Consider the following 25,015-nt stretch of genomic DNA (forward strand, 5'->3'; position numbering starts at 1 on the left):
ATATTGGTTATTTTTGTATTATGTAGCCTGTCATATCCTCTTCCTGATGCGGAGAGGTTGCTCTTTGGCGGGTCATGTTTGAGAAGCATTTTACGTATGTTGGTTTGCCGTACTTTTGCTCCACAGAATTCCAGGCGTCTGACAGGGAATTGGCGAGAGGTAGCTGTTTGCATTGGAGTGTTTGTTTGGTCATATTAAGAAGAGGAAGACCTGGTTGATTTCCTCAGGGCCTTGGAGTGTGTTCTGTTCTGACCGTTGTGTGAAAAACCTCATGTCTACGTTATGCTCTCCTCTGTTATATTTGTGTGTCTTATGATTTTTAGTCATTGAGGTTGCACTCTGCCTTGGTTTGTTTAGTGCTCTGATGGGGTTTCCCTCTTGACTGCTGAAACTACACTGAACAAAAATATAAATGCAACATGTAAAGTGTTGGTCCCATGTTTCATGAGCTGAAATAAAAGATCCTACAAATGTTCAGTCATGTGAAATCCATAGATTGGGGCCTAATGAATTTATTTCAACTGACTGATTTCTTTACATGAACTGTAACTCAGCTAAATCCATTTTTATATTTTTGTTCAGTATCATGTGAGTCTGGGTAAATGCTCTTTAACTGCACGTGACTTTGATTGGTGGCGCTCCGACTGGGCTGTATGATGTAGGTTTATTTAACAGTGCTCCGGTCCTTTGTCTGGGTTAATCACAAGCGTTTAAAAAAATAATAATTTTAAAGTTAGGGGGTTGAATTTTCTCTAAGCATATGAACTAGCACTCTGAGCTTCTCTTGAAAGGTTGTTGTTGCCCTCCTACGGCCTCCTCCACGTCTCCTGATGTACTGGCCTGTCTCCTGGTAGCGCCTCCATGCTCTGGACACTACGCTGACAGGCACAGCAAACCTTCTTGCCACAGCTCGCATTGATGTGCCATCCTGGATGAGCTGCACTACCTGAGCCACTCGTGTGGGTTGTAGATTCCGTCTCATGCTACCACTAGAGTGAAAGCACCGCCAGCATTCAAAAGTGACCAAAACATTAGCCAGGAAGCATAGGAACTGAGAAGTGGTCTGTGGTCACCACCTGCAGAACCACTCCTTTATTGGGGGTGTCTTGCTAATTGCCTATAATTTCCACCTGTTGTCTATTCCATTTGCACAACAGCATGTGAAATTTATTGTCAATCAGTGTTGCTTCCTAAGTGGACAGTTTGATTTCACATAAGTGTGATTGACTTGGAGTTACATTGTGTTGTTTAAGTGTTCCCTTTATTTTTTGGAGCAGTGTATATTATTTTAATTTAAAAAATGTATTTTTTTATTTTTTAGATTAAGGCTGTAACGTAACAATGTGGAAAATTCAAGGAATCTGAATACTTTATGTACAGTACCAGTCAAACGTTTTAGAACACCTATTCATTCAAGGGTTTTCTTTATTTGTACTTGTTTCTACATTGTAGAAAACTAGTGAAGAAATCAAAACTATTAAATAACACATGGAATCATCTAGGAACCAAAAAAGTGTTAAACATATCAAAATATATTTTTATTGAAGAGTCTCAAATGTAGCCACCCTTTGCCTTGACAGCTTTGCACACTCTCGGCATTCTCTCAACCAGCTTTACCTGGAATACTTTTCCAACTGTCTTGAAGGACTTCCCACATGCTTAGCACTTGTTGGCTGCTTTTCCTTCACCATCTCAATTGGGTTGAGGTCGGGTGATTATGTAGGCCAGGTCATCTGATGCAGCACTCCATCACTCTCCTTCTTGGTCATGTAGCCCTTTCACAGCCTGGAGGTGTGTTGGGTCATTGTCCTGTTGGAAAACAAATGATAGTCCCGCTATGTGCAAACGAGATGGGATAGCGTATCGCTGCAGAATGCTGTGGTGTCCATGCTGGTTAAGTGTGCATCAGCAAAGCACCATCACACCCACCTCCATGCTTCACGGTGGGAACCACACATGCGGCGATCACCTGTTAACCTACTCTGCGTCTCATAAAGACAGGGGTTGGAACCAAAAATCGCAAATTTGGACACATCAGACCAAAGGACATATTTCCACCGGTCTGATGTCCATTGCTCGTGTTTCTTGGCCCAAGCAAGTCTCTTCTTATTCGTGTCCTTGGTGACCATGAAGGCATAATTCATGCAGTCTCCCCTGAACAGTTGATGTCTGTTATTTGAAATCTGTGAAGCATTTATTTGGGCTGCCATTTCTGTGGTTGGTAGCCCCAATGAACTTCTCCTCTGTAGCAGAGGTAACTCCTGGTCTTCCTTTCCTGTTGCGGTCCTCATGAGAGCCAGTTTCATCATGGCGCTTGATGGTTTTTGCGACTGCACTTGAAGAAACTTTAAAAGTTCTTGAAATTTTCCACATTTACTGACCTTCACGTCTTAAAATAATGATGGACTGTCGTTTCTCTTCGCTTATTTGAGCTGTTCTTGCCATAATATGGACTCAGCCCTATTTGGTAAAAGACCATCTTCTTCTTCAATTCAATCATTATTGGGTTAAAATATGCTCATAAATTTTATATACAGCCATCCACAATCCGTAAGGTGCAAAATTAGAGAGCAGCAGTGTGATTCGCTATGTACATGTCAATAATAAGTGATATCTGTATCACCAGTAGCTTACACCACTGCTGTCGTCCTTATCTCCAATCGGTTATTCAACTTGGATGTATAATCTTAGTTGCACCATAGGTCTTCCAATCTTGGACTTTTGCCTTCAAAGCCTATTCCTGTTCTTTTCCCGTGATCCATCAAAATTCATATGGTGTGTCATCACAGTGGTCGCTGACTTGTGGTCACTTGCTCAGGCAGGAAACAAACTTAACTTAAAAATAAAAAATTAAACATCCTTTCTGAATTCAAAATTTTAATGCTAGAACTAATCTAGTTCTTCAAAAGTATCTAATCCGATTAGAGTATTTCTGCTGGTTATGTAACGGCTTACATCATCTGCATGTATTTAGTGAGTGCCATTTATTTGAACTGCAGGTTTGGGAAAGTGTGTGTCAGAGATCTCATGTGTTTTTCTGCTGTTTGTAGAACGTCCGGGAGGCGCAGGTGTTCAGCCTGGTGGCGGAGCGCAGGAGGAAGTTCCAGGAGATCATCAACCGCAGCAGCACCGAGGCCAGCCAGGTGGTGAGGCCCAAGAGCAGCTCTACACGCTGGGTCCCGCCCGGCACGCCTCCCCAGCTGGTCACAGAGATCCTGGAGATCCGCGAGAGCATGCTCTCCCTGCTCATCAAGCTGCACCAGAAGCTGTCGGCCAAGCAGAACTCTCTGTCGGCCACTTGGCTGGAGGATATGGAAACCAACAGCCACGCCCACGGGGATGGCATCACCGCCATCGAGCGCATCCTCACCAAGGCGGCCACGCGCAGCCGCCAGAGCAAGCGCAGCATCCAGGAGATCTGTGGGAAGGTCTCTCCTCCCGTCGCTCCCAAGAAGAACAGCCCCACTGACAAGAAGACCATGGACAAGGACGAGAGGTTTGTTACAGGCTCCTGTCCTGTTTGCAAAACCATAAACACCAACTTATCTGTACCACTTTTTAAATTAATACAATTCTAAAAGGTTATTAGCCTTTGAAATGAGACCATATTTTGAAGTTATTCAAAGGGGTTCTGCAGAGGGAATTTGTATTCTGTAAATCCCCCTTCACCCCACTGTGGATTCTTTTGAAATGAAGATGAAGCCGGATTTGGCAGTTCCGCTCACATTCACCGGCCACAACATCCTTATTCTATTCCCACCCCTAAAGATGATGGAATGGGCTATAAGCACTCCATGATGACCTATTTTTGGGTTGACTAGACCTGCAGACAAAGACAAAGGTAGCATCTCTCGCTCGCGGTGGTGCCAGGGCGACTGTGGGACAGCCAATGGCAGAGGAAAGCGGAAAGGGATGCCGCACATTTCTCAGGCGGGCCGTCTGTGCCCCTGAAGCTGTCAGTGGGAATTACTGAGCTGTGGCACTCCTGTCACCATTTGTTTATGTCCTCTTATTAGGGGTCTCTATTTACATTCAACCCTGCTCTCTGGAAGTCTGCACAGACGCTACAGTCAGGGAAATAATCCCCTTGCCAGCCCTGCACCCAGTCACATACTGTAACCGCATTCAAATCAGACGCTTACTTTGTATGTATTGTGTCCAAATACTACAAAGTTCATCTTACACTTTATACCACGGGTGTTCAACTTTGACCCTACGAGGTCCGGAGCCTGCTTGTTTTCTTTTCTACCTGATAACTAATTACACCCGTCAGGTGTCCCAGGTCTAAATCAGTCCCTGATTTTACCGGGCAACAATGGAAAAAGGTAGTGGAACTGGCTTCGAGGTTCCAGAGTTGAGTTTGAGGGCTTTATAGTATCCCTTTGTGCTAGCGTCTGAGGGGGAAAATGAGCATCTGTGACGGTCAGACAGTCACTCTGGAAATGAGAATGCACTGGTGGGTGAGTAGTGGTGATTTAATGGCTAGTCATTGAGAGAAGGGCTTTCAGTGTTATATAAAACCAAGCGTTTCCACTTACCCACAGAAGCTGTTGCTATAGAGATGGGTTAACCCCTTCAGTGTGTAGAGAATAGGCATTACTCCTGCATCAAAATAATGGAAGTCTGGGCCATATGCCTCGGCACTCTATTTTAAGTACATTTTGATTTGAATAGCGCGATAGGATGTTTATTTGTTTTTGTGTGGTGGTTTCAGACTTTCCACGCTATGCAACACTTTGACAGTTACATAAAATGGTTTGACTGATGTATCATGATGACAATTTTCTATGTAGTCTTCTATGCTAAGTTGAGTTTACTGGTCTTTCAGGCGTCAGAGGGCTCGAGAGAGACAGCAGAAGCTACTGGCTGAGTTTGCCTCCAGACAGAAGAGTTTCATGGAAACGGCCATGGATGTCGGTAAGGAGTGACCCCACAGGATACACAGGAAAGTTGATTATTCAGAACCTTTCCAAGCTTTTAGATGTACTAATATATTGTCAGATTTGTTACATGGTGTGCTATTATATTCTAGCACTTGGATACAGGGCCTGGTTCTCAATAACTTTAAAGTGGACTCTACTATTGTTGAGGACGTACACGTGCACACGTTCCATTATAGTCCTTGAAGGAAAGTTAAAAAAAAAAATATATATATATACAGCTTTGCTTTTATTTATTTTTCAATGTGGCAAGGTGACACTGGCCACAGCCCTCAGGCCTCCCTGGTTTCCCCAGGCCTGTTAGGAGCAATGAGAGTAAAGCACTCCTCTGAGACTGGAGCCGTGCTGGTTGAGGGCACTGCGGATCAAAGCACTAATAGTGGGATGGACTCACAGGGACCACCCTGACACAGTGTGATTAGTGGATGAATAATGGTCTCTGATCAGAGGGAGCACTTAGGCAGGGCTACGGATGGGCCTCCGGCTGAGCAGGCTAGGACGCCTTGTGTGCAGGGCCACATCCCAAATGGCACCCTTTCCCCAATATAGTGCACTAATTTCTACCAGAGTCCTATGGGTCCCGGTCAAAAGTAGTGCACTATAAACTAAATAGGGTGCCATTTGGGAATTACCTCTAATCTCCCTCAGGCTAACTGTTGGCTGGCTGGCTGGCTACAAGTTTCACATACACAACATCCACCTCACATACCTCTACTGTATTGGCACAACTAGGGGCAGACAGAGAGATGATCATTAACTTCATTGCGTTTTTTCTGATTTTGTCAAAAGATGTAATACAACTAAATGTATTGGCTGAATGGTTTAACAATATACATGGAGAATGTGCACTGCCATTGAAGAAATCTACCACAGCTAAGACTACTTTCACTATGTTTCTGATTCTTTTTTGTAGGTGTCCCGGCTGACATTAACCCACATGTATTGAAAGGATTTAGCTTGTGTTTGTATCTTATCAGTATAAAGAATGATCTTGACTTCTCATGGGCTACATTTGTTTCACAGATTAAAATCAAAGGTCCCAGATAATATAAATATTTGCACTGGAATTTTTACCAGACAAATTTGTCCAACAGTAAGAGGATCTGTTCAAGCATTAATCTCCCGTTGCTGCTTTTAAATAGAGTTAGCTGTACCGACAATCACGCTACAATATTGACTAGGATTTTACGTGTGTGTGTGTGTGTGTATAGTAGAGAGAAATAGCATAGCAACTTAGCAAGGCAGTAGTCCTGCATAGCAACACGGGTGTCCTTGTCTCCCAGCCCTTCTCCAGCTCTGTGTGTGTGCTGTGTATACTGAGGGCCTGAGGCCTGAGCTGTTCCATTGACATCTAATGCAAACTGTTTATTTCCCCTGGAACACGCTGACCTCTCCTGAGATCATATTGCACCCTGAAGCAATAAATCAATTCCAACACGGGTTGACATTTCTACGCAAACTTTACTGTTCAAATTGAACACGGTCTTTAACATTTTAAAACTAATTTCACATCAGTAATTAATCTCTAGCGCCATGCCAATCCCTTGGACAGAAGAAGCAGAGAGCTGAAGTGTGGTTATTGGAAGCATTGATGCTAGGCACAGTGATGTTTGTATTCCTTTCCAGTACAGTGAGTGGTGCTCTAATGCACACATTAGGTGGAGTGGTAATGTGCGTACTAATGCAGTGACAAGGTTGTCTGAAAGCCTCCTGTTCTTTTGTCAATGCCTACCCTCTTTACCCACCCTCTCTCATCCTGTATTTGGGAAAAATACATGCTTTTTCACCAAAGTGGAAACGTCAAGACCCGTGTTTGCTTCACTCTAGTCATTGATTTGCTCGGAGTTAGCGAAGAACAAGGTAATTGAGCATGGTATTATTTCTAGGCAGGAATGTGAGCGTATCTGCCGGTGACCACCTCTAATGGAATTTTATTATCACCCGGTTTTAGCCGGCCCCAAAAACTGCAGAGTTTCACACCACATTACCTTCCTAAAGTTTTTAATATTTTTTTAACATTTTGCAGATTGCTTGCCAATATCTGCCCTGCGCTCCAAACGTTTTATTCCAATGTGTCTTCTCGCTGTTAGTTTAATGTCAATTGATCAGAAAAGCTGTTAAGAATGCAACATTTCTATCCAGCTCCAAAATATTATCTAGATATGATACATCTCCAGCATTTCTGATGAAGCTTTTAAATGTGGTATTAATCAAGTGTTTTTATTAAAGACCCAAGAGTAACCCTTTGTGCCTGTCAGAATCCCCGGACGCTGAAGCAGCCATGGACCTGGGTGCCTCGGAGGTGATGGAGTCTGAGGTCCTCTATGACTGTGTGATCTGTGGCCAGAGTGGCCCTTCCACTGAGGACCGGCCCACTGGCCTGGTGGTTCTCCTTCAGGCATCGTCAGGTACTACGGCACTGTATCCCCCCCTCAGTGTGTCACACATCTGAATTAATGGCCTACACCGTTTGCCTTTTGTCTTACCACTGTCCTGATTTTGTTGTTCAATTTCAACCACCTACAAAATGAACTAGCAATACGGAGTCAAATTTAAAGGTAGTGTATTTCATTGATATGAAAATCTACTTCCCCCTTAGCACAGCCCTTGCCTGTTTAAAGATACACTGTTATTCATGGCAGCTTAGCACCAGCATATTGGAAAATCACATTTTAATAGGCAGGTTAGCTGTTGTTTTAATTGGCTCATTTATCATTCATGTTGATCCCTGGCCGAGTTTTCATACTGCCTTTCTATGCCGTGCTGCCGGACAGGATCATTCACTGTCATGAAAATAGACGGCATGATTGATTAGCAATTAGTTGCGGTTTGGGAACGCTCGTTGCCTCAAGATCAAAAGAACACCTTATATGATCTGCCACCTGCTATTTCATATTACGCCTCTCAAAAGACAATGTAAACACTAAGTTAATTATCTGTCAGATCTTTATTGTCCTTTTCATAGATGGGAAGCCTTAATCATTTGCAGCAGAAATATAAAACAAAATCCCAGACTGCCACTGATTTACTGAGTGGATGTTCGGGAGATTAGCTGTCATTATCAACTGACGTATCAGTCACTATCCTCTATTCCTGATGTGGGAAGGGGAAAACATCTGCGTTTGACTACAGGCACTCCTAAAACGTGACCTGTTCTCCAAGCAATCATTGCCCTTGATTGTTTTATATAAATGTTATGGTGATCTATAAATGGGATTCTGAGAGCTCATTACTCATGCTAATACATTTATAATAAAGCTCATTGTCACTCACTGCGAGCCCCCATGCTCTGATTTTTGTTTCAGTGCTGGGACACCGATGCAAAAGTGACGAGACGAAGAAACTGCCGACCACTGACGATGAGCACATCTACCCAGCGGACACGTGCGGGGCGGCTCACGACGTCAGACTCGCTCTCATGCAACGCTTCTTCAAAGATGTAGGTGTCTTGACTGGGAAAAACCCAGTCACTTAAACACACACTCTCTCTACCTCGCACTCTCTTTCCTTCCTTTAAAAAAAAAAATGTCCTCTACTTCTCCCTTGTGTCCTTGGCTTGGATCTAGCTAGTAAAGGCTCAACTGTAACACACAGGGAAGCGTTTCAATGTAAGCACTGCCGTTTTTCTGAAGTCTTTCTCTAAGCCTATTTTATGCACATAAAGGGTGGATTCCCATCATGCATGTTGAACCTTTTTCCTCCTGAGCTGGGTTCAGGTGATTCAGCAGCCCAACCCCCAGCCAAGTGTTCCAGCCTGCCAGTCTGTCAGCAGCTCCAGACTCCAGCAGCCAGAAAACTGAGAGAATCAGGCATGGAAGATTAAGACCTCCCGACAGAGCTTCTCCTCCCTCACTCCTCCTCTACCCCTCTCTGGGAGTGCTGAGGCAGTTAGTCGGCGTGACAAAGAAACCCTGCCACGGTCTTCGGGTGTTAGCTGCACTGCTGTTCTGCCATTTCTTGTCTCTTTCTCCAGAAAAGGCTCCTCCTGGCTTTTTCGCACATAAAAATGCTGCTGTAGAAATGTCGTTAAATCAACTTCTTGTATATATTTCTGTCAAAGGAGGCTGCTGAGGGGAGGACGGCTCATAATAATGTCCGGAACGGCGTGTGTGGAAACCATGTGTTTGATATATTTGATACCATTCAACTCATTCCGCTCTAGCAATTACCACGAGCTCGTCCTTCCCAATTAAGGTGCCACCAACCCCCTGTGGTTTCCATTCTACCGTTATGGAACTTAAGAGACTCTTGTTTGTTTTGAGCTGTTCTCTTGTCTGTTTCGCAGAGTTCCTGTCTGCAGTCGGTCTCAATAGGCTGGGAGGGGGGTGTGTATGTGCAGACCTGTGGACACACCCTGCACATAGACTGCCACAAGTCCTACATGGTGTCTCTGCGGGTAAGAGTGTCCTTATGAAAGTATGGATTAACATAAGGGTCATAACATAGGACAGTCCTACCTGCCCTCTTTCCTGTAATAATCATGCATAGTTAAAGTTTCTATATTTGTTTTACCCAGAATGACCAGGTGCTGCAGGGCTTTTCTGTGGATAAGGGCGAGTTCACCTGCCCGCTGTGCAGACAGTTTGCCAACAGTGTGCTGCCTTGCCGCCCGGGCCGGAGCACCGAGGTGGTGAGCTGGCACATGCCCACCAACAAGAAGACCGCTGTGCTGGTGAAGGAGGTGGAGGACCTGCAGGAGCAGCTGGGGCTTTTCCCAGTAAGCACCACTGTAAGGCAGAGAGATATACACCGCTTCACCCAACTCTATCCCCTTGACCCCGATCACTCCACCTTAACACTTCCTGACAAATGAGACTGACGCCAACAGTATTGTAGCTGTTTTGGTGTTACTCCAGTTTGGCCTCAATACATATTTCACCTGTCATTTCCTGCCAAACATTTGCTCTGGTTTGTTTCATGTACTCTCCCAATGATTTGCATACATGTAGGTGGCCATTATGTCAATATTACCATGGTCAACAACATTTCAGAATGGAGATCCTGCTTAGTCACTTTGCAACCTTTCCCTTCCAGACGGAGTCCAACCTGAGTAAAGAGATGGAGTCGGTCATCAAGGACATCAAGAACACCACCCAGAGGAAGTACATGGACTATGGCAAGAACCCTGGTTCCCCTGACAACGACTTCCTCTTCATGTACTCTGTGGCCAGGTGAGGGACACGACACAGTCAAAATGTCACCACAGACTCCTCTGAAATGCTTCAAAATAATGAAACCAAAGAGAAACTCCATTTATCACAGTCATATGGAGAATTTTCCATTTCCAGCTCCATGAGACTAAGTGAAAGTGCACCTGGTAACTTATGGTGTGAGTCGTGCAGGCCAGGGAGATGAGCAATGGCCTGTGTTCCCGTTGCTAGTGACCCCCTATGCGTGCTCCAATCAGACAGGGAGGTCCTCCTACTGCTCTCTGTTATGCAGCCAACTGACTCTGACTTTAAAACACTGGCCGCCTGGCCTGTCTGCTCCTCTCCTTTTGTGCTCTGGAAGCCAGCTCCCTGCCTTGCATTACAATGACTGGGCACAGAAAGAGAACTGCAACATTTCCTCAGTTTAGCCTAGCTGTATTTCTGTTTTGTTGCTTTTATCCATTGAGCGCACTTCTTCGCTTGAGGAGGGCCGCTTGAAAAGGCTTTTGTATCTGTAGTGTACAGTTGGAGCGTATTGAATTCTAGTCTTTGTAACTGCACCGGATATATAGATTACTTGGTGTTTTTTTTTTTGAAGTTGCTCGGTAGCTGTGAAGGCTTTTTTGATTGGCTTTATTCATACCTCTGATTGTACTGCAGTGTGGTTGCTGGAGGTGTCGCTGGAAATTCCTCTAAGCAACATTGGCAGCTTTGTCAGTTGACGCTGCAGTAAAATGGTATTGACTGTTTGGTTCCACCATCCTTTATTACCTCTGACTGTATGGGTTTATTGCTCTGCCTCTCCGACTGATTTTTGAGCTCTTTTTCTCCAGAGTACTTATTCACAGTTTTGTCCCTTCCTGTGTTGGAGCCCAAATCTTTCTTCTTTGGACACGCTCCTCTAAATGACGTTAAATGACGCATTTATCATGGTCTGAAATTGATAATGCGTTACAGGGACTAGAGAATGGAACCGTCATTTCTATGCTCTCACCATAGGCAAAGGGTTGTGGGATGCCCTTGGCCCCTCCCAGTCTCCTCCCCCTCCCCATGCCACTCTCCCCCTCACCTGTTTTCTCTCAACCTGTGCCCTGCAGAGAGAAGTCCTTGCTCCCTGTGTCTGGGTGCCTGTTGGCTTTCACAATTTCAGTGAACAGCGCAAATTGCCTGAGCAGTGGAAAATTCCTCTGTCGGAAGGGCGCTCTTATCAGTAGCAGCCAGATGAAGCTCGGCATGGCTGCATTATCTATGTGAAATTGCTTTTTCTCCCAGGAAGCCCGAGGATTTGCCCCCGCCTCCCCAGCCTATGGGAGAAAACGTCCAGTGCCAGGATCAAAACAACCCCTGTTCAGTCTAATTTATGCGACACCTATCTGCTTTCAATATCAATTTTTTTTCTCTTAATGGTCTTCATTTTTTTTCTTTATTTGGTTGCAGAAATTGAAATATTAAATGAAATGTTTTTGGATATGCATGGGAAATTCACAGCTGAGATTATACAAGGGAAACTGGATGGAACAGCTTTTATGCCAATGGACTAGCTATTTAAATTCTTTGTTATTGATATGAAATAGCTGGTACAAACACAACAGCTAATGTCTGCTACGTCTTCTATATCTGATGTTTCTTATAAAATGGGTGAATAGAGGGAAAGCCAGTAGTAAGTAACCTCACCAGATATTGGTGATAATTTCGCTAGTTGAGCCCTCCCGTCTTAGGTCGCTACGAGCCCTCCCGTCTTAGGTCGCTACGAGCCCTCCCGTCTTAGGTCGCTACGAGCCCTCCCGTCTTAGGTCGCTACTGCAATAGCAGGTAGATGACATGAAGGAACGTTAATAGTCCTGTTTCTGAATTGGGGGGAAAACTCCTGTCAGACTGCCTGAGCTAAAAAATGGCTGTGAAAATGCCCCAAAATCTTCCTCTTGTCCTACTAAGCTCTAGCAGTTGACTGTGTGTGTGTGCTTAGTAATGGTTGCTTCCTCAGGACAAACCTGGAGCTGGAGCTGGTGCACCGTGGAGGTAACCTGTGTTCTGGAGGAGCCAGTGCTGCAGCCAAGCGCTCCTGTCTCAGTGAGTACAATACACCACTCCCCTCGCCTTGCTTCTCACTAGATTAACATGCATGAAGCCTCCTTCCGTCAACTCCATGCTAAATGAAGTGTGTTGCCCTCTACTTGACCACTAAGCTATTGTGTACATCCGAAGTTGACCTTGTGTAAAGCCATTGACCCATGTTTCATACAACAACAGTTTTTAATTATTTTTTTTTAGATTCAAAGAGATTAATTAGTATGAAGCATTTTAGTCTTTGTTCTTTTACGATAAGGACCGTTGGAATTTAGGCTGATTATGGGGACTTGAGGGAATCGGAGGTGGTGGGAAGCCTTGTCCCAACGTCCCTTGTGTAATACAGTGTCTGAGGTGAGATTGAAGCCGCTCGCCCGTGTAACCGTTGGACCATTGGTAAAGATTGTCGATTTAGCAGTGGTAGGGAAGAAGACATGCTATCCCAAGTGAGCTGTTGCCGACGCGTTCTGCCGTCAGGGTAAATGAAGCAGACAAACGTGTCAAGTGCTGTTTTAGTTGATTGTGTGGCAAGGGTGTCCACTCTGGGGTGGACTGGAAATGAAGGCCGAGTGATGTTGCCATCTTGAGCGGTGACTCTGCCCGCTGTGACAACAATGCCGAAGACCAAGCCTCCGACATTGGTGGTCGATTGGAGGACGACACACACACTTATGCTCAGAGGTGCAGACGAAGATGCGAGGCTCTGATTTTTGGATGGTCGACTCGAGATGCCCAAGGTGTTTCTCCTTGATTCTACTTAGTCTGTCATTTGAACTTGACCTTTTTTAATGTGTTAAACATTATGTTCTATCAGAGCTGAGCCTGGGGATGAGTGCAGTCCCTTTTCCTTCTCTGTTTAATTAGTCTGTTTAGTGCCGATAAATTCGGGCTGCTCTCTGCTCTAGTGAGACGCCTGTCACCCTTGAGTGGGGCAAAAGAGATTTCACACTAGAGGACTGCCGTTTTCTGAGCTACATTACTTGTGTAGCCACGCCGGCGGCCACATTTACTCAGTTGCAGTACATTAGTGTTGCCTCTTCGTAGGGAATGGGACATGGAAGAGGGTACAGGGTACAGGGGACATGCGCTAACTACTACAACCCAAGGGGGTTCCTAAGCCCATATCCCACAAGGCACTTTTATCGTTTAGCTGGTGAGGATGTCATGGGCTGGAGAGTGGAGCCGGCAGTCTCTCGCGTTAAATCAACTGTGGAGAGTCCACCTTCAAATGGCTCGCCTCTGGTATAGCTGCCATTTTTGAATTAGGCCAGTCTCGTGAAGTGGTCTTTACAGTGAAGATGGCCTTCAACGTCCAATACAATACTGTTATGGTAGGTGTCTGCCTATCACGATGAGATGTGTCCAAGATAATTTCTCATTTGAAGTGTTTGTCCGCAGGGGGGTGGGTGTAAAAGTAATCTAATCCCAACATAAGTCACACAGCCATTGCAAATCTATATCGGAGGGATAACAAGTGCGGGGGGTGTAAAGATCATAGCAAATAGCATGAGCTTTAATAGAAAGCAGAGCCAGATCAATATCTGACGGCAAACTGAATACCTCTCTATTGTTGCTGTCAGACCGTGTGGCTGTGGGGGGGGGTACAGAACATCGCAGCAGACTGGGCGAGGAGAACAGGCACATACCAAGCAGGGGCTGACTGATGGAAGAGGTGTTAGCCATGCGAGCAGCAATTGAAGCCTGGTCCCCTGCCAGCTTGAAGGGCATTGACTGGCGATCCTTCCTACCACAGTGTCATTCTTCACATATCTTCGTCCTCTAGTGGAGGGACTCTAACCCCATCTGACAGACGGAGGGACTGAAGCAGAGTCGCTCACCTCCTTCGACCTCTGTGTCGTATCCTGCTGCAGCCATGTGTCAGCTGTGGAGGGCAGTGTTGCTCTAGTTTTTGACAGCCGTGTGAGCCAACTCACCCGAAGGTCCACATTGCAGCACTGGAATTCAATGTTTTGCTGCATTACAGCTCTGTCATAACTATCAGAAGAATAAGAAAGGAAAAAAAAAATATATATATATATTGGGCTACAGGTCATTTGGATGTAAAGAACTGTATTAGTATTTCAGACCACTTGGTGGTTCTTCGTGAGAGAAAGTAGCCAACATGATCGCAGGTTTCTATATCAAACTTATGGTTTGTAATATGGTATGCTTTACAGGTGTAATTTTAATGTTTTTTTTTTTCAAATTTCAAATAGACATTTAACTCTGGTTCTAATGAGCACTACCTTAGTGGGCCATTAAGGAGAAGTAGATGTAATGAGGTTTTTTTTTGTGTTTAATATTAAAGGAGGACATTGTTCCAGGAAGAGATGACATTTGATTGTGTGTGAGAGCGAGAGAAAGGTGTGGCGCTCTTCATGTTCCATTAGTTCCACAGTGAACAGGTGTGACTCCTGAGCAGAGAGGATAGCTGGGAGCGGAGTAGTGCCGTCTATCCATCTGGCCTGCTTTGTCCCAGCCGCTACCCAGCCAAACCATTACGCTCAGTGCAATCAGTTCAAGTCAACTGCATCTGTCATTTTGATACACTCACAGCTTGGTGTGCCAGTAGGCACTGGCCAGTGGACATGCAGGTGGCCAGCTACAGTTAGCCGTCCCATATCTGCTCCAGTGTTTTGATCTGACTGACCATTTTTAAATCCATGTTTTTTTTCCTTCTGTCTTTCAGATCAGCTTTTCCATGTGCTTGCCATGCACATGCGTCTGTACAGCATTGATTCTGCGTACAATCCCTGGACCAGGTTGACCCAGGTGGCTCAGAGAAGAGACGAGTGAGTGACGGCCATCCTAAAGCTACACTACACAGACATTCGGTACTCTACTCTCCTCTCCTCGCCCTGCAGGTCCACTACACACACTGAACCCCCCCGAGTCGTGCAGATCCACCTGACATCCCTACACCCCTCTCCTAAGTCCAGTTTACCCTAACAGTCATTCAACACATACGCACCCTTCCTGTAATCACAGTGCCACTCTCCCCTCACGCTAAACACCACCATCCCCCCCCTGGCCCTTGCAGCTTTTCCTCTAGACAAAGAGGAGCCAAAAACCGAGAAGGCACCATGCGTGGTTGCCATAGATACCAATAATTGCTGCATCTGGCAAATTACCGGGTGCTCGTTAGAGAGCGAAACGACCCCGTCACGATCACTGCACCGAGAAACAACCGCACCACACATCTCAGCCCTCCGCTGCCCAGCCTCATCTTTTACAGGTTCAGAGAAACAGAGAAATGTAACAAAGCAAAGTCTCCCCTTTATTCATGCTCTCGCTACAGAGCTTGTTTTTGTTGGTCAGACGTGCTCTGTCTTGAACAGTTTGGCTTCCCAGGTTCAGTCTTGAGAGCTATTAGCATCCCAGTCGCATAACACTTAGCACTATTAGGTGACCTAACGACCTCTCTCCCTCCCTGTTAGCAGTGGAAGACAGCTTTTACACCTGTTACTATTTAAATGCTCCGAGCCAGGCAGGAGTCTCGGAGGAGCAATTTCGTGTTCAAAAATCCCTTAGAGATCCGGAAGGCAACTATGTCATTGACACCCCCCAGTCGTGTTGCTCTATTTAACTAGGACGGAGAACGTCGATGCCCGTGCCTGCCTAGTCTGACTAAAACACAATCTGTTTTTCATAACCGCTCTCTGATGCCCATTTTATGTGGGATGCCTTACATTTAAATAAGTCTCGTTTTCAAAAAATTACATTGCTCATCTGATTTTATTCGTCATCTGTATTTGACTGAAATGTGCAACATATATTTATGTTCACTGTAGGCAAGTCTTTGTTTGAATTTGACGGAGTGAAAAGCAGATTGCTGCGTCATAAAGGTTTTCTTCTATTGCACGCTAGAATTAACCGGCGAGTGCCTTCAAAATGGAATGTATTATTGTGTAAGTGCACCTCCCTTCATTCGATGTCCCCGGAGGTCTTGAGTGGAGATGGAGGCTCTCTATGGGCTGCCATTTTTAAATGGAGGTGGCAATCAACAACAATATGTGGCTCGGGTTGCATTGTGGAAGTGGGTCACGGGGTATAAGGAAAAATGCTTTCCTTTCTCCCACTGCATTAAAGTGGGGGACTCCTCGAGGGCATTTGGAAGTGTGACGTCATTGCAAGTTAAGTGCACAGCATATTAAGGTCAGCCACGGGAGGTTGGTGGCATCTTAATTGGGGTGGACGGGCTCGTGGTGAAGGCTGGAGCGGAATTTGTGAAATGGTATCAAACGCAGGGTTTCTGTGTGTTTTGATTTGCGCCATTCCAGCCATTATTATTATTATTATTATTATTATTATTATTATTATTATTATTATTAGCTGTTCTGCCCTCAGCAGCCTCCACTGAGGGCAGCGTATATAGTATATTCAAGGGAGGACTTTGTTCTTGGCCCTGAAGATAAAGGCAATGGGCATCTACAGTGGGCTCAAATATTGGGACAGTGACACTTTTTTTGTTTTGGCTCTGTCCTCTTTGAAATGATACAATGACTGAGGTTAAAGTGCAGACTGTCATCTTAAATTTGAGGGTATTTTCATCCATATCGGGTGAACCGTTTAGAAATACAGCACTTTTTGTGTATATATAGTCCCCCCCCCCATTTGAGGGACAAATTAAATTAGTAAAAAGTTAACTATTTGGTCCCATATTCATAGCACACAATGACTACCTCAAGCTTGTGACTCAAATTTGTAGATCTTGTAATCTTCTCACCATTACAACATGATATTTGTGATTCTAACTTTCTCACTCATCATTATTCAGGATTATCTGTAGTCACGACAACATCCACATTAATGTAGAAGTGTTATTAAAGATGAGTCTGCACGTTAACCTCAATATTCGCTTATCATTTCAAATCCAAAGTGCTGGACTACAGAGCCCCAAAAAACAGCCATGAATGTCACTGTCCCAATTTATTTTGCAGCTCAATGCATTTTAGCGTGCACATTCTCTCTAACATGCACCTACCAGTAGTTATTGGGAATAATCTGGGTGGAAATTGACAGAATTGAATGGGTAAACCCAGCTAGGGGTCCACTTAAACAGCGTTGGCTAAAGAATATATTCTGTTGAACTGGCAAACTGATCTGATGTCTCTGCTCTTTCTATTGGTTAGTCCCATCCGGTCTTGTCCATGTCCTCTTTTTTTTTTTTTTTTGCCCCTCCTTTCTCTTTTACTTGTTGCTGCTGTTTGGAAGTTTTTCACGTACAGTTTATAATACAGTTCTTTGACAGGTGGTGGGGCGAATAGAAGGAATTTGAGTGATTTTTGCGTCAGCCATTTAAAATGTATATTATGGTAGATCAAGAAGTTTTCAATTGTTCTAGGCTAATGGAGAATTCAAGATGAACAAGTTAAAGGTGTTCAATATAGTAAACAATCATTCTGATTTACTTTAGTAGGATGGATTAGAGAAGTACCAGATACCAGGAGTGGTCTTCCTGAACGAAGCACACTAATCAGCTTGGGGGCGTCTTGCACATACCGGAACCTGCATGCAGTTACTAAAATAGCTCTTATCTTTTGATTAGAAGCTATTTCTGTTCAGTCACTCAGCATCGCTGTTTCTAGCTTCCTACCTGAGGGACAGACTGAGGTGTATTCCCAGTGGTTGGAGATGTCTTTGAGCCAAGGTTTGAGGTGCGTTCAGAAAGAGTAACGCAGCACAACGTTTTGAATGGACATTTTAATAACTGTTCAAAGGAGTCTCCCACAATTGTATTCCAATTTAAACTGGAAGGTGCATTCCCCCTCCTAATTCATCCCAAAATGGAACGTATTATTGTGTAAGTGCACCTCCCTTCATTCGATGTCCCCGGAGGTCTTGAGTGGAGATGGAGGCTCTCTATGGGCTGCCATTTTTAAATGGAGGTGGCAATCAACAACAATATGTGGCTCGGGTTGCATTGTGGAAGTGGGTCACGGGGTATAAGGAAAAATGCTTTCCTTTCTCCCACTGCATTAAAGTGGGGGACTCCTAATTCATCCCGTCCCGTTTTCAGACCCCTTGACTTTATCCACATTCTGTTAGGTTACAGCCGTATACTAAAATGGATAAATCATTTTTTTCCCCCCTCATCGATCTACAGACAATTTTCCATAAATACAAAGCAAAAGCAGCTTTTTAGAAATGTTTGAAAATGTATATAAAAAAAAAAAGGAAATCAGTGAAATAAGTATTCAGACCCTTTAGTTTGTTGAAGCACCTTTGGCAGTGATTACAGCCTCGAGCCTTCTTGGGTATGACACTACAAGCTTGGCACACATGTATTTGGGGAGATTCTCCCATTCTCTGCAGATCCTCTCAAGCTCTGTCAGGTTGGATGGGAAGCGTCGCTTCACAGCTATTTTCAGGTCTCTCCAGAGATGTTAGATCGAGTTCAAGCCACTCAAGGACATTCAGGGACTTGTCCCAAAGCCACTCCTGTATTGTCTTGGCTGTGTGCTTAGGGTCGTTGTCCTGTTGGAAGGTGAACCTTCACCCCAGTCTGAGTTCCTGAGCGCTCTGGAGCAGGTTTTCATCAAGGATCTCTCTGTACTTTGCTCTGTTCATCTTTCCCTCGATCCTGACTAGTCTCCCAGTCCCTGCCAATGCTGCCACCACCATTATTCACCGTAGTGATGGTGCCAGGTTTCCTCAATACGTGACGCTTGGCATTCAAGCCAAAGAGTTCAATCTTGGTTTCATCAGATCAGTGTCTTGTTTCTCATGGTCAGAGTCTTTAGGTGCCTTTTGTCAAACTCCAAGTGGGCTGTCATGTGTCTTTTTACTGAGGAGTGACTTCCATCTGGCCACTCTACCATAAAGACCTGATTTGTGGAGTGCTGTGGAGATGGTTCTCCCATCTGAGGAACTTTGGAGCACTGACAGAGTTACCATCGGGTTCTTGGTCACATCCCTTGCCAGTTTGTCCAGGTGGCCAGCTCTAGGAAGAGTCTGGTGGTTCAAAACTTAATCTATTTAAGAATGATGGAGGCCACTGTGTTCTTGGGGACCTTCAATGCTGCAGACATTTTCTGGGACCCTTCCCCAGATCTGTGCCTCGACACAATCCTGTCTCGGAGCTCTACGGGCAAAGCCGTCGACCTCCTCACTTGGTTTTTGCTCTGACATGCACTGTCAACTGTGGGACCTTACATAGACAGATGTGTGCCTTTCCATATCATGTAAAATAAATTGAATTTACCACAATCACTCACTCCAATCAATTCACTCCAATCAAGTTTTAGAAACATCTCAGGGATGATCAATGGAAGCAGGATGCATCTGAGCTCAATGTTGAGTCTCACACAAGTATTCAGACCCTTTACTATAAGTAAGGTATTTCTGTTTTTATTTTTTAAAATAAATTTGCATACATTTCTAAACCTGTTTTCGCTTTGTATTGTGTGTAGATTGGGGATTTTCTTTCCTTTTAATCCATTTTAGAATAAGGCTGTAACGTAACAAAATGTGGAAAGTCAAGGGGTCTGAATACTTTCCTTATGCACTGTATGTGTACCTACCTGGTATTTCTTGTTTCAATGAATACTTAACTCTTATCTTAATGCGAATGTACTGTATGTTTTTCAATCCGTCTTAGTGTTACCTCAGGTGTGTGTTTCTCTACAGCTGCCTGGATGACGAGAGGCCAGAGGTCCCCATGCTGTTCAGAGACTGCCCATCCCTGCTCATCATCTTTGTGTTGACCATGCCACAGCCACTACGCAAAGGTGCTGTCACCAACTATCCATAATTTTTTTTATAAAAAAAAAATTGATATTTGAAATCAGACGAGGGATGTGAGGGGAAGGGGAGTTAACGAGGCTACAGACGGAGGTTCCTCATCGGCTGGGTCAGAATGACAGACCTAATCATGACTGAATGTAGGGAGGGTTCTTATCTGTTCTTCCGTTCCCTCTATTTTTGGCTGTAAGGAGCAGAGTGACATCGCCCTGTTTATGGAGGCTGTGCACCCTTCACATGCCCTTCATCTCCAGCTGAGTGCTTCCTGTTTGATCTCCTCCAGGCTCAGCCCTGTGCCTGAGGGGAGGGCCACTACATTGGAGCCCTAATTGCAGCAATCATAGAGCCTACTTAATGGGTGCTATGCCATACAAAGCTGTGCTGTGCTGAACTGCTTGAATCCATGGACACTGAGGCGGTATGAGGCCTAAAGATCTATCCTAGCATCAAAATGGGGGAGAAATGTAGAATACTCTGAAATATAGGCTATACTCAACTCTGGTAAACAATATACAGTACAATACAATTGTACATGGTGAGTGAAAAAGAGCCTGAGATGGTGTTGATATAGCTGTGACAGTTTGCTGTTTTTTCTCCAGAGAAAGCCATTTCACAGCTGTTAGACCTCTTCTCCCTATTGACTGATTAACACTCCGTGTCTTATGCACTTTTAGATTGACTTTGTGTCGTCTTCAATTCCACATTGATTAAGCCAAATACGCATCATTACGGCCCTCCTTGTGACATGGAGAATGGAATTTTTAACACATCACTATGCGAGATGGGTGTGGATGAAGTATTTTTATTATATCCGTGGCATGGAGACAGAGGTCAGGACATGTCTGGGTTTTAGTCTCATTTAGAGTGGATAGGAGGGGGAGGCGGGGGGCTTCCTAACAGCCTGTATGTCCTTCATGGCGGTAAAGGTTGTGTTTTTGGGGGGTTTAATATGCTGACAAGCAACACAATGGCCAGCCCAGTGGACCTGTCACCACCACCACTTTCCTAAGGAGGGGGAATTGTTTTTCTGTCGGTTCAAATCCAAGACCTGCTCCAAATCGCAGCTCCCACCTGGCGGGCCCGGTGCCCCCTGCTAATTACAAATCTATTTGACGAGCATAAACACCGGAGCGTTCCTCTGGAGACCGAACCCAACCTATTGACTTGTCTTCTAGCCCAATAAAAAGGTTTCATCTCCTTTGAAGGCAACCTGATTGTCTGGGCTCTTACAGATCATTCTAGGCCTCCTTTAAGTAATTATTTGTACCGTTGAACATAGATAAAACTGCTTTCTATTTAACAAGGTGTTCGAAGTAGTCATTGGGAAGAGATACTGTACTGTATGCCTGTATTAATGTATTGTTCCACTTAGTAATTTGTCTGTGGAGAACACATCTAGGCTGTTGTGATTTCCTGTTTTTGCTGATTGCTAGGATGCTCTATCCATGCCCATAATTATTGTAAAAGAAAAATGCAAATGAAGGGCGGTAATTTGCATATTCTTCCAAAACGATTAACTTTGTTGCCATCACATTCCTGTTTTTATGATATGCAGAGTTTCATCCATGAGTGGTTCTTCGAATGAGAATGGCAACGACTTTAATTATGACTCCATTATTCTTCTCAAAACAATGAAAGTCGAGTATCCCAACACTAAACATGGGTGTGTCTCCTCTCTCTGTCCCTGCAGAACACTTCATCTGTCTGGTGAGGATGCTGTACAACCTGCAGTACACCCAGGCTCTGGCATCTCTCTCAGCCAAGTTCAGCCCCGAGGAGAGGCAGGCCTGGAGCACGTCTGGAGCTCTCAAGAAGGTAATGGACATATCACCCACCCTCCTCACCATACTGCTGCCTTGTACTCTACCAAGTTACCTTAGGAAAGTTTCCTTTATTGAGAAGCCAATGCATGCGGTGTCTCTATACTTTCTACCTGTTATTCCCAGGAACTGTTTACAGCCGTAGCAAATGAGTGTGAATGCAAATAAAGATTAAGCCCTGGCCAAGTTAATTTAAGCAGTTTGGGCTGTAGATGTATCGATCATCATTATCAAGGAGAGAGAGATTACCGGAGAGGGCTGACATTAATTGGCTTTTCATCTTCAGTCTATTAAATCTGTATTAGCAAGTGACTGGTTGGAATGTAAATGGGCAAACAGCAAAATGCCCACCCTTTTTAGTGTTTTCTATCTATTGGGGCGCTGCTGAATATCTTCCCCCACTCCGTCACGAACAATGCAGCACTTACTCGCTCACGAGCTGTCATTTAAGACTCCTCGGAAATCCTCATTGTTAACACGGGCCATATTTGGAGGGATGTCGTTGTATTTAAATTGCAGTTGATAAAAAGATGCCAAAGTCTCAACTGAGATCCCGAGCCCAGAGGCAGGAAATCCTGACTTCAAATTCCTCCAGCTATAAATCTAGGACTGAGAACGCCAGGCTAGATAAGACTGGCTGCTGGTTTATATTCTCCCACCGTCAACTTGATAAATGCTAGCAGCTTTACTCCATATAGAATATTAGTCAAACCAGTTTAATTTTATCAGAACACACATTCAGTAATGTCTTGGCGCTTATCAACGGTGAAATAATTTATTGCATGAAAATGTGTCCTCGGCTTATTCTGCATAAGATATTATACAGTGCTGCACATTTTTGAGGAGGAAATATGCACACTGCAGCACATCTCAAATACTTGACAATTGACTGCTTGAATATCATATGAAACGGTTCCAGTGGCACAAGCTGAATTGTTTCAAAGTAGAGTCATTCTATAGTGCTGTGCACTCTGCCACCTCTCCACTACTTTTGGACTTTTTCTCACACAGAATGCTTTCGATGCCGAGAAGTCCTATGACGCTCTTCTCAGCCATGTCATCGGTGAGCTGTCCAAGGTGAAGACTGTGTATGATGTGAACACTGAAGTGCCGTCTATGGTAAGCCATATAGCGTTTGGGGTTTCAAAACAAAGCTGCCGAACTCTGTGCTTGGCTAGCTCCATCTCTCCTGGTAATCCCCCCCCCCCCCCCCCCCCAGGTTTTCTCCTCTTTTCTCTTACATGATAAATTGGCCATTACCCAGAACAACAATGCTTTGATATCTGTGCTCTCTGAAGGAGATGTATATCACCCCATTATCAGCCAGCTGTTGAAAGGTTATTGATGAGTCATTACTCCTGTGCTTCCTTCCCCAGCTGAGCTCCAGTGTGTGGTCCCCACACTCCATAGAGTACAGCCTCCAGCAGTTCTGCCTGCCCTACCTCCGCCTCTCCTGTCTCCTGCAGCACCACCTCTATGGGGACAAACTGTCAGGTTGCCCGGTACGGTTACTGTTACTGTTCCACATCTTTGTCTGTCTGTCTGTCTACCTACCTGCCTGCACCGTAGCAGCTCCAACCCCACGGCTTTAACTCACACTGACCATTTGTTCTATTTCAGGAGGTAGAGGAATTCTCAGGCCTCGCCGGCTGTCTAGGGCTCCTGGCCCCAGCCCTTCAACCATCCAACCCCATCTACAGTGCCTCGTGTCTTGACTGGACGGTCAACGCTTTCGACCTGATGACTCAATGGTGCTCTGAGGTCACGGGGCTCTCTGACACGCAGGCAAATAAATCAATAGTAGGTTTGAGGCTGAGCACTTAACGCCACCAATTGTTGTGCTCCATTATAACGTCTCCAAAGCACCAATGGTGGTGTCATTTTTGTTTTTCAGTATTGTGTTACAAGAGTTTTGACACCATGTGTGAGCCATGGCACTTCAGGCCCTTTATTTTCGCCAGTGCTGCGTATAGCACCTCTACTGTATATTCAGTGCTGAATATAGCCCTTGCGAGAGTCATGTTTTTCCCACCCTGCCTTTGTCACTCGGCACTGACCTTTGCTGCCTTACATCACAAGATGAAACCTCACATCGCTTCACACTGCCATTCTGGATTGTTTCCACATACCTTTCAACCCACGACATTACACTCTGGAGTTGAAGTGTGTGGCATTTAGGAACTCTTGACAAGTTATTCAGTAGAAGGCTTAAAACTTACTTTAATTTCCTATATTCTTAAATCCCTTTTTAGTAACAAGTGGAGAGAGACAATGCCCTCCCTAACTGAAATGAATGTACAGTAGCCTAAGTGTTTCTTGGGGGTGATGCTTAAAGGAGCAGGATGAAAGGGCTATGTCATATTTTCTTCAATGTCTGAAGGTTGCCGAGGCAAACCTGATGAGTCCGCTGATTAAGACTCTATTGACAGGTTAGAGAGAGCAGAAGATCACATGGCTAAATGAAAGGGACTTCAGAGTCAGCTCTTGCGGAATTGGTTTTGTTCTGAAGTGTTGAGGCAGCTGAAGGGTAGGCCTACCATGGACAAGGCACAATAGTGAGCACCAGCTCCTATGCCATCCAAGCTGTTACAATGGATTGCCTAGGTCACAAAGTTGCAGTTCAACATTGGAATGTTTTGACAAACATATTTTTGGGTTGTTTTTTTTTCTCCATCCAGACCTTGCTTGTCCAGGATCCACGGTGGGCGTCTCCCCACCTCCTCCACTTACCTGACCACTACAACATCATCTTCCAGTACTACCACAAGAAGGCCTGTACTGCCTGCAAAAAGGTGCCAAAGGACCCAGCACTCTGCCTCGTCTGTGGCACCTTTGTGTGCCTCAAAGGGCTGTGCTGCAAGCAGCAGGGGATCTGTGAATGTGTTTTGGTGAGTGGCCCTGCTTTTTCGAAGGCCATATTAGACTATATCTGGAAAAAAACAGCATGGTTTTCATACCGTGTTTAAAAAGATGTCTTATTCATTGGGTGGCCCGACGTGCTTAATTTTTAGGTCATTGATGGATATTATTACTTGCTTGGTTGGTGCTGCTGTGTGTGCAGTGACTAGGTGAAGAGATTGTTCATGTCTGTCTTTAGCACTCTCAACACTGTGGCGCAGCAACAGGCATCTTCCTATTGATCAACGCCTCTGTCATCATCATCATCCGAGGGCATCGCTTCTGCCTGTGGGGCTCTGTTTACCTGGATGCCCATGGAGAGGAGGACCGCGATCTACGGTACGAACACACTCCATAGACACAATGCCGCACACTTCTTCAGTTTCATATCTCACAC

The 25,015-nt window shown here is 44.8% G+C and overlaps 1 protein-coding gene across 8 annotated transcripts in view; it reads left to right on the plus strand.

The window, feature by feature from the left end:
- Positions 1 to 25,015, plus strand: part of ubr3 (ubiquitin protein ligase E3 component n-recognin 3) — a 44,532-nt gene that overhangs the window by 17,165 nt on the left and 2,352 nt on the right. Inside the window, exons 23-39 of one of the 8 annotated variants that reach the window (XR_016494741.1) lie at positions 127 to 159; positions 3,051 to 3,496; positions 4,829 to 4,917; positions 7,199 to 7,348; positions 8,246 to 8,379; positions 9,226 to 9,336; positions 9,457 to 9,669; positions 9,975 to 10,111; positions 12,075 to 12,160; positions 14,847 to 14,991; positions 19,787 to 19,887; positions 21,591 to 21,715; positions 22,732 to 22,839; positions 23,097 to 23,222; positions 23,341 to 23,520; positions 24,399 to 24,608; positions 24,818 to 24,957. Coding sequence is in view for 4 of the 8 variants with exons in the window: in XM_021597131.3 (XP_021452806.3) it covers positions 127 to 159; positions 3,051 to 3,496; positions 4,829 to 4,917; positions 7,199 to 7,348; positions 8,246 to 8,379; positions 9,226 to 9,336; positions 9,457 to 9,669; positions 9,975 to 10,111; positions 12,075 to 12,160; positions 14,847 to 14,949; positions 19,787 to 19,887; positions 21,591 to 21,715; positions 22,732 to 22,839; positions 23,097 to 23,222; positions 23,341 to 23,520; positions 24,399 to 24,608; positions 24,818 to 24,957 (2,492 nt within the window). In the remaining 4 variants the exon portion in view is untranslated. The remainder of the gene's footprint in view (positions 1 to 126; positions 160 to 3,050; positions 3,497 to 4,828; positions 4,918 to 7,198; positions 7,349 to 8,245; positions 8,380 to 9,225; positions 9,337 to 9,456; positions 9,670 to 9,974; positions 10,112 to 12,074; positions 12,161 to 14,846; positions 14,992 to 19,786; positions 19,888 to 21,590; positions 21,716 to 22,731; positions 22,840 to 23,096; positions 23,223 to 23,340; positions 23,521 to 24,398; positions 24,609 to 24,817; positions 24,958 to 25,015) is intronic. The other 7 variants (XR_016494742.1, XM_021597131.3, XM_021597132.3 and 4 more) reach the window with 7 other exon arrangements.

The sequence above is a fragment of the Oncorhynchus mykiss genome, chromosome 3, assembly GCF_057628025.1.
Source record: "Oncorhynchus mykiss isolate SJ-2025 chromosome 3, ASM5762802v1, whole genome shotgun sequence".
In the NCBI taxonomy this organism is placed as follows: Eukaryota; Metazoa; Chordata; class Actinopteri; order Salmoniformes; family Salmonidae; genus Oncorhynchus; species Oncorhynchus mykiss.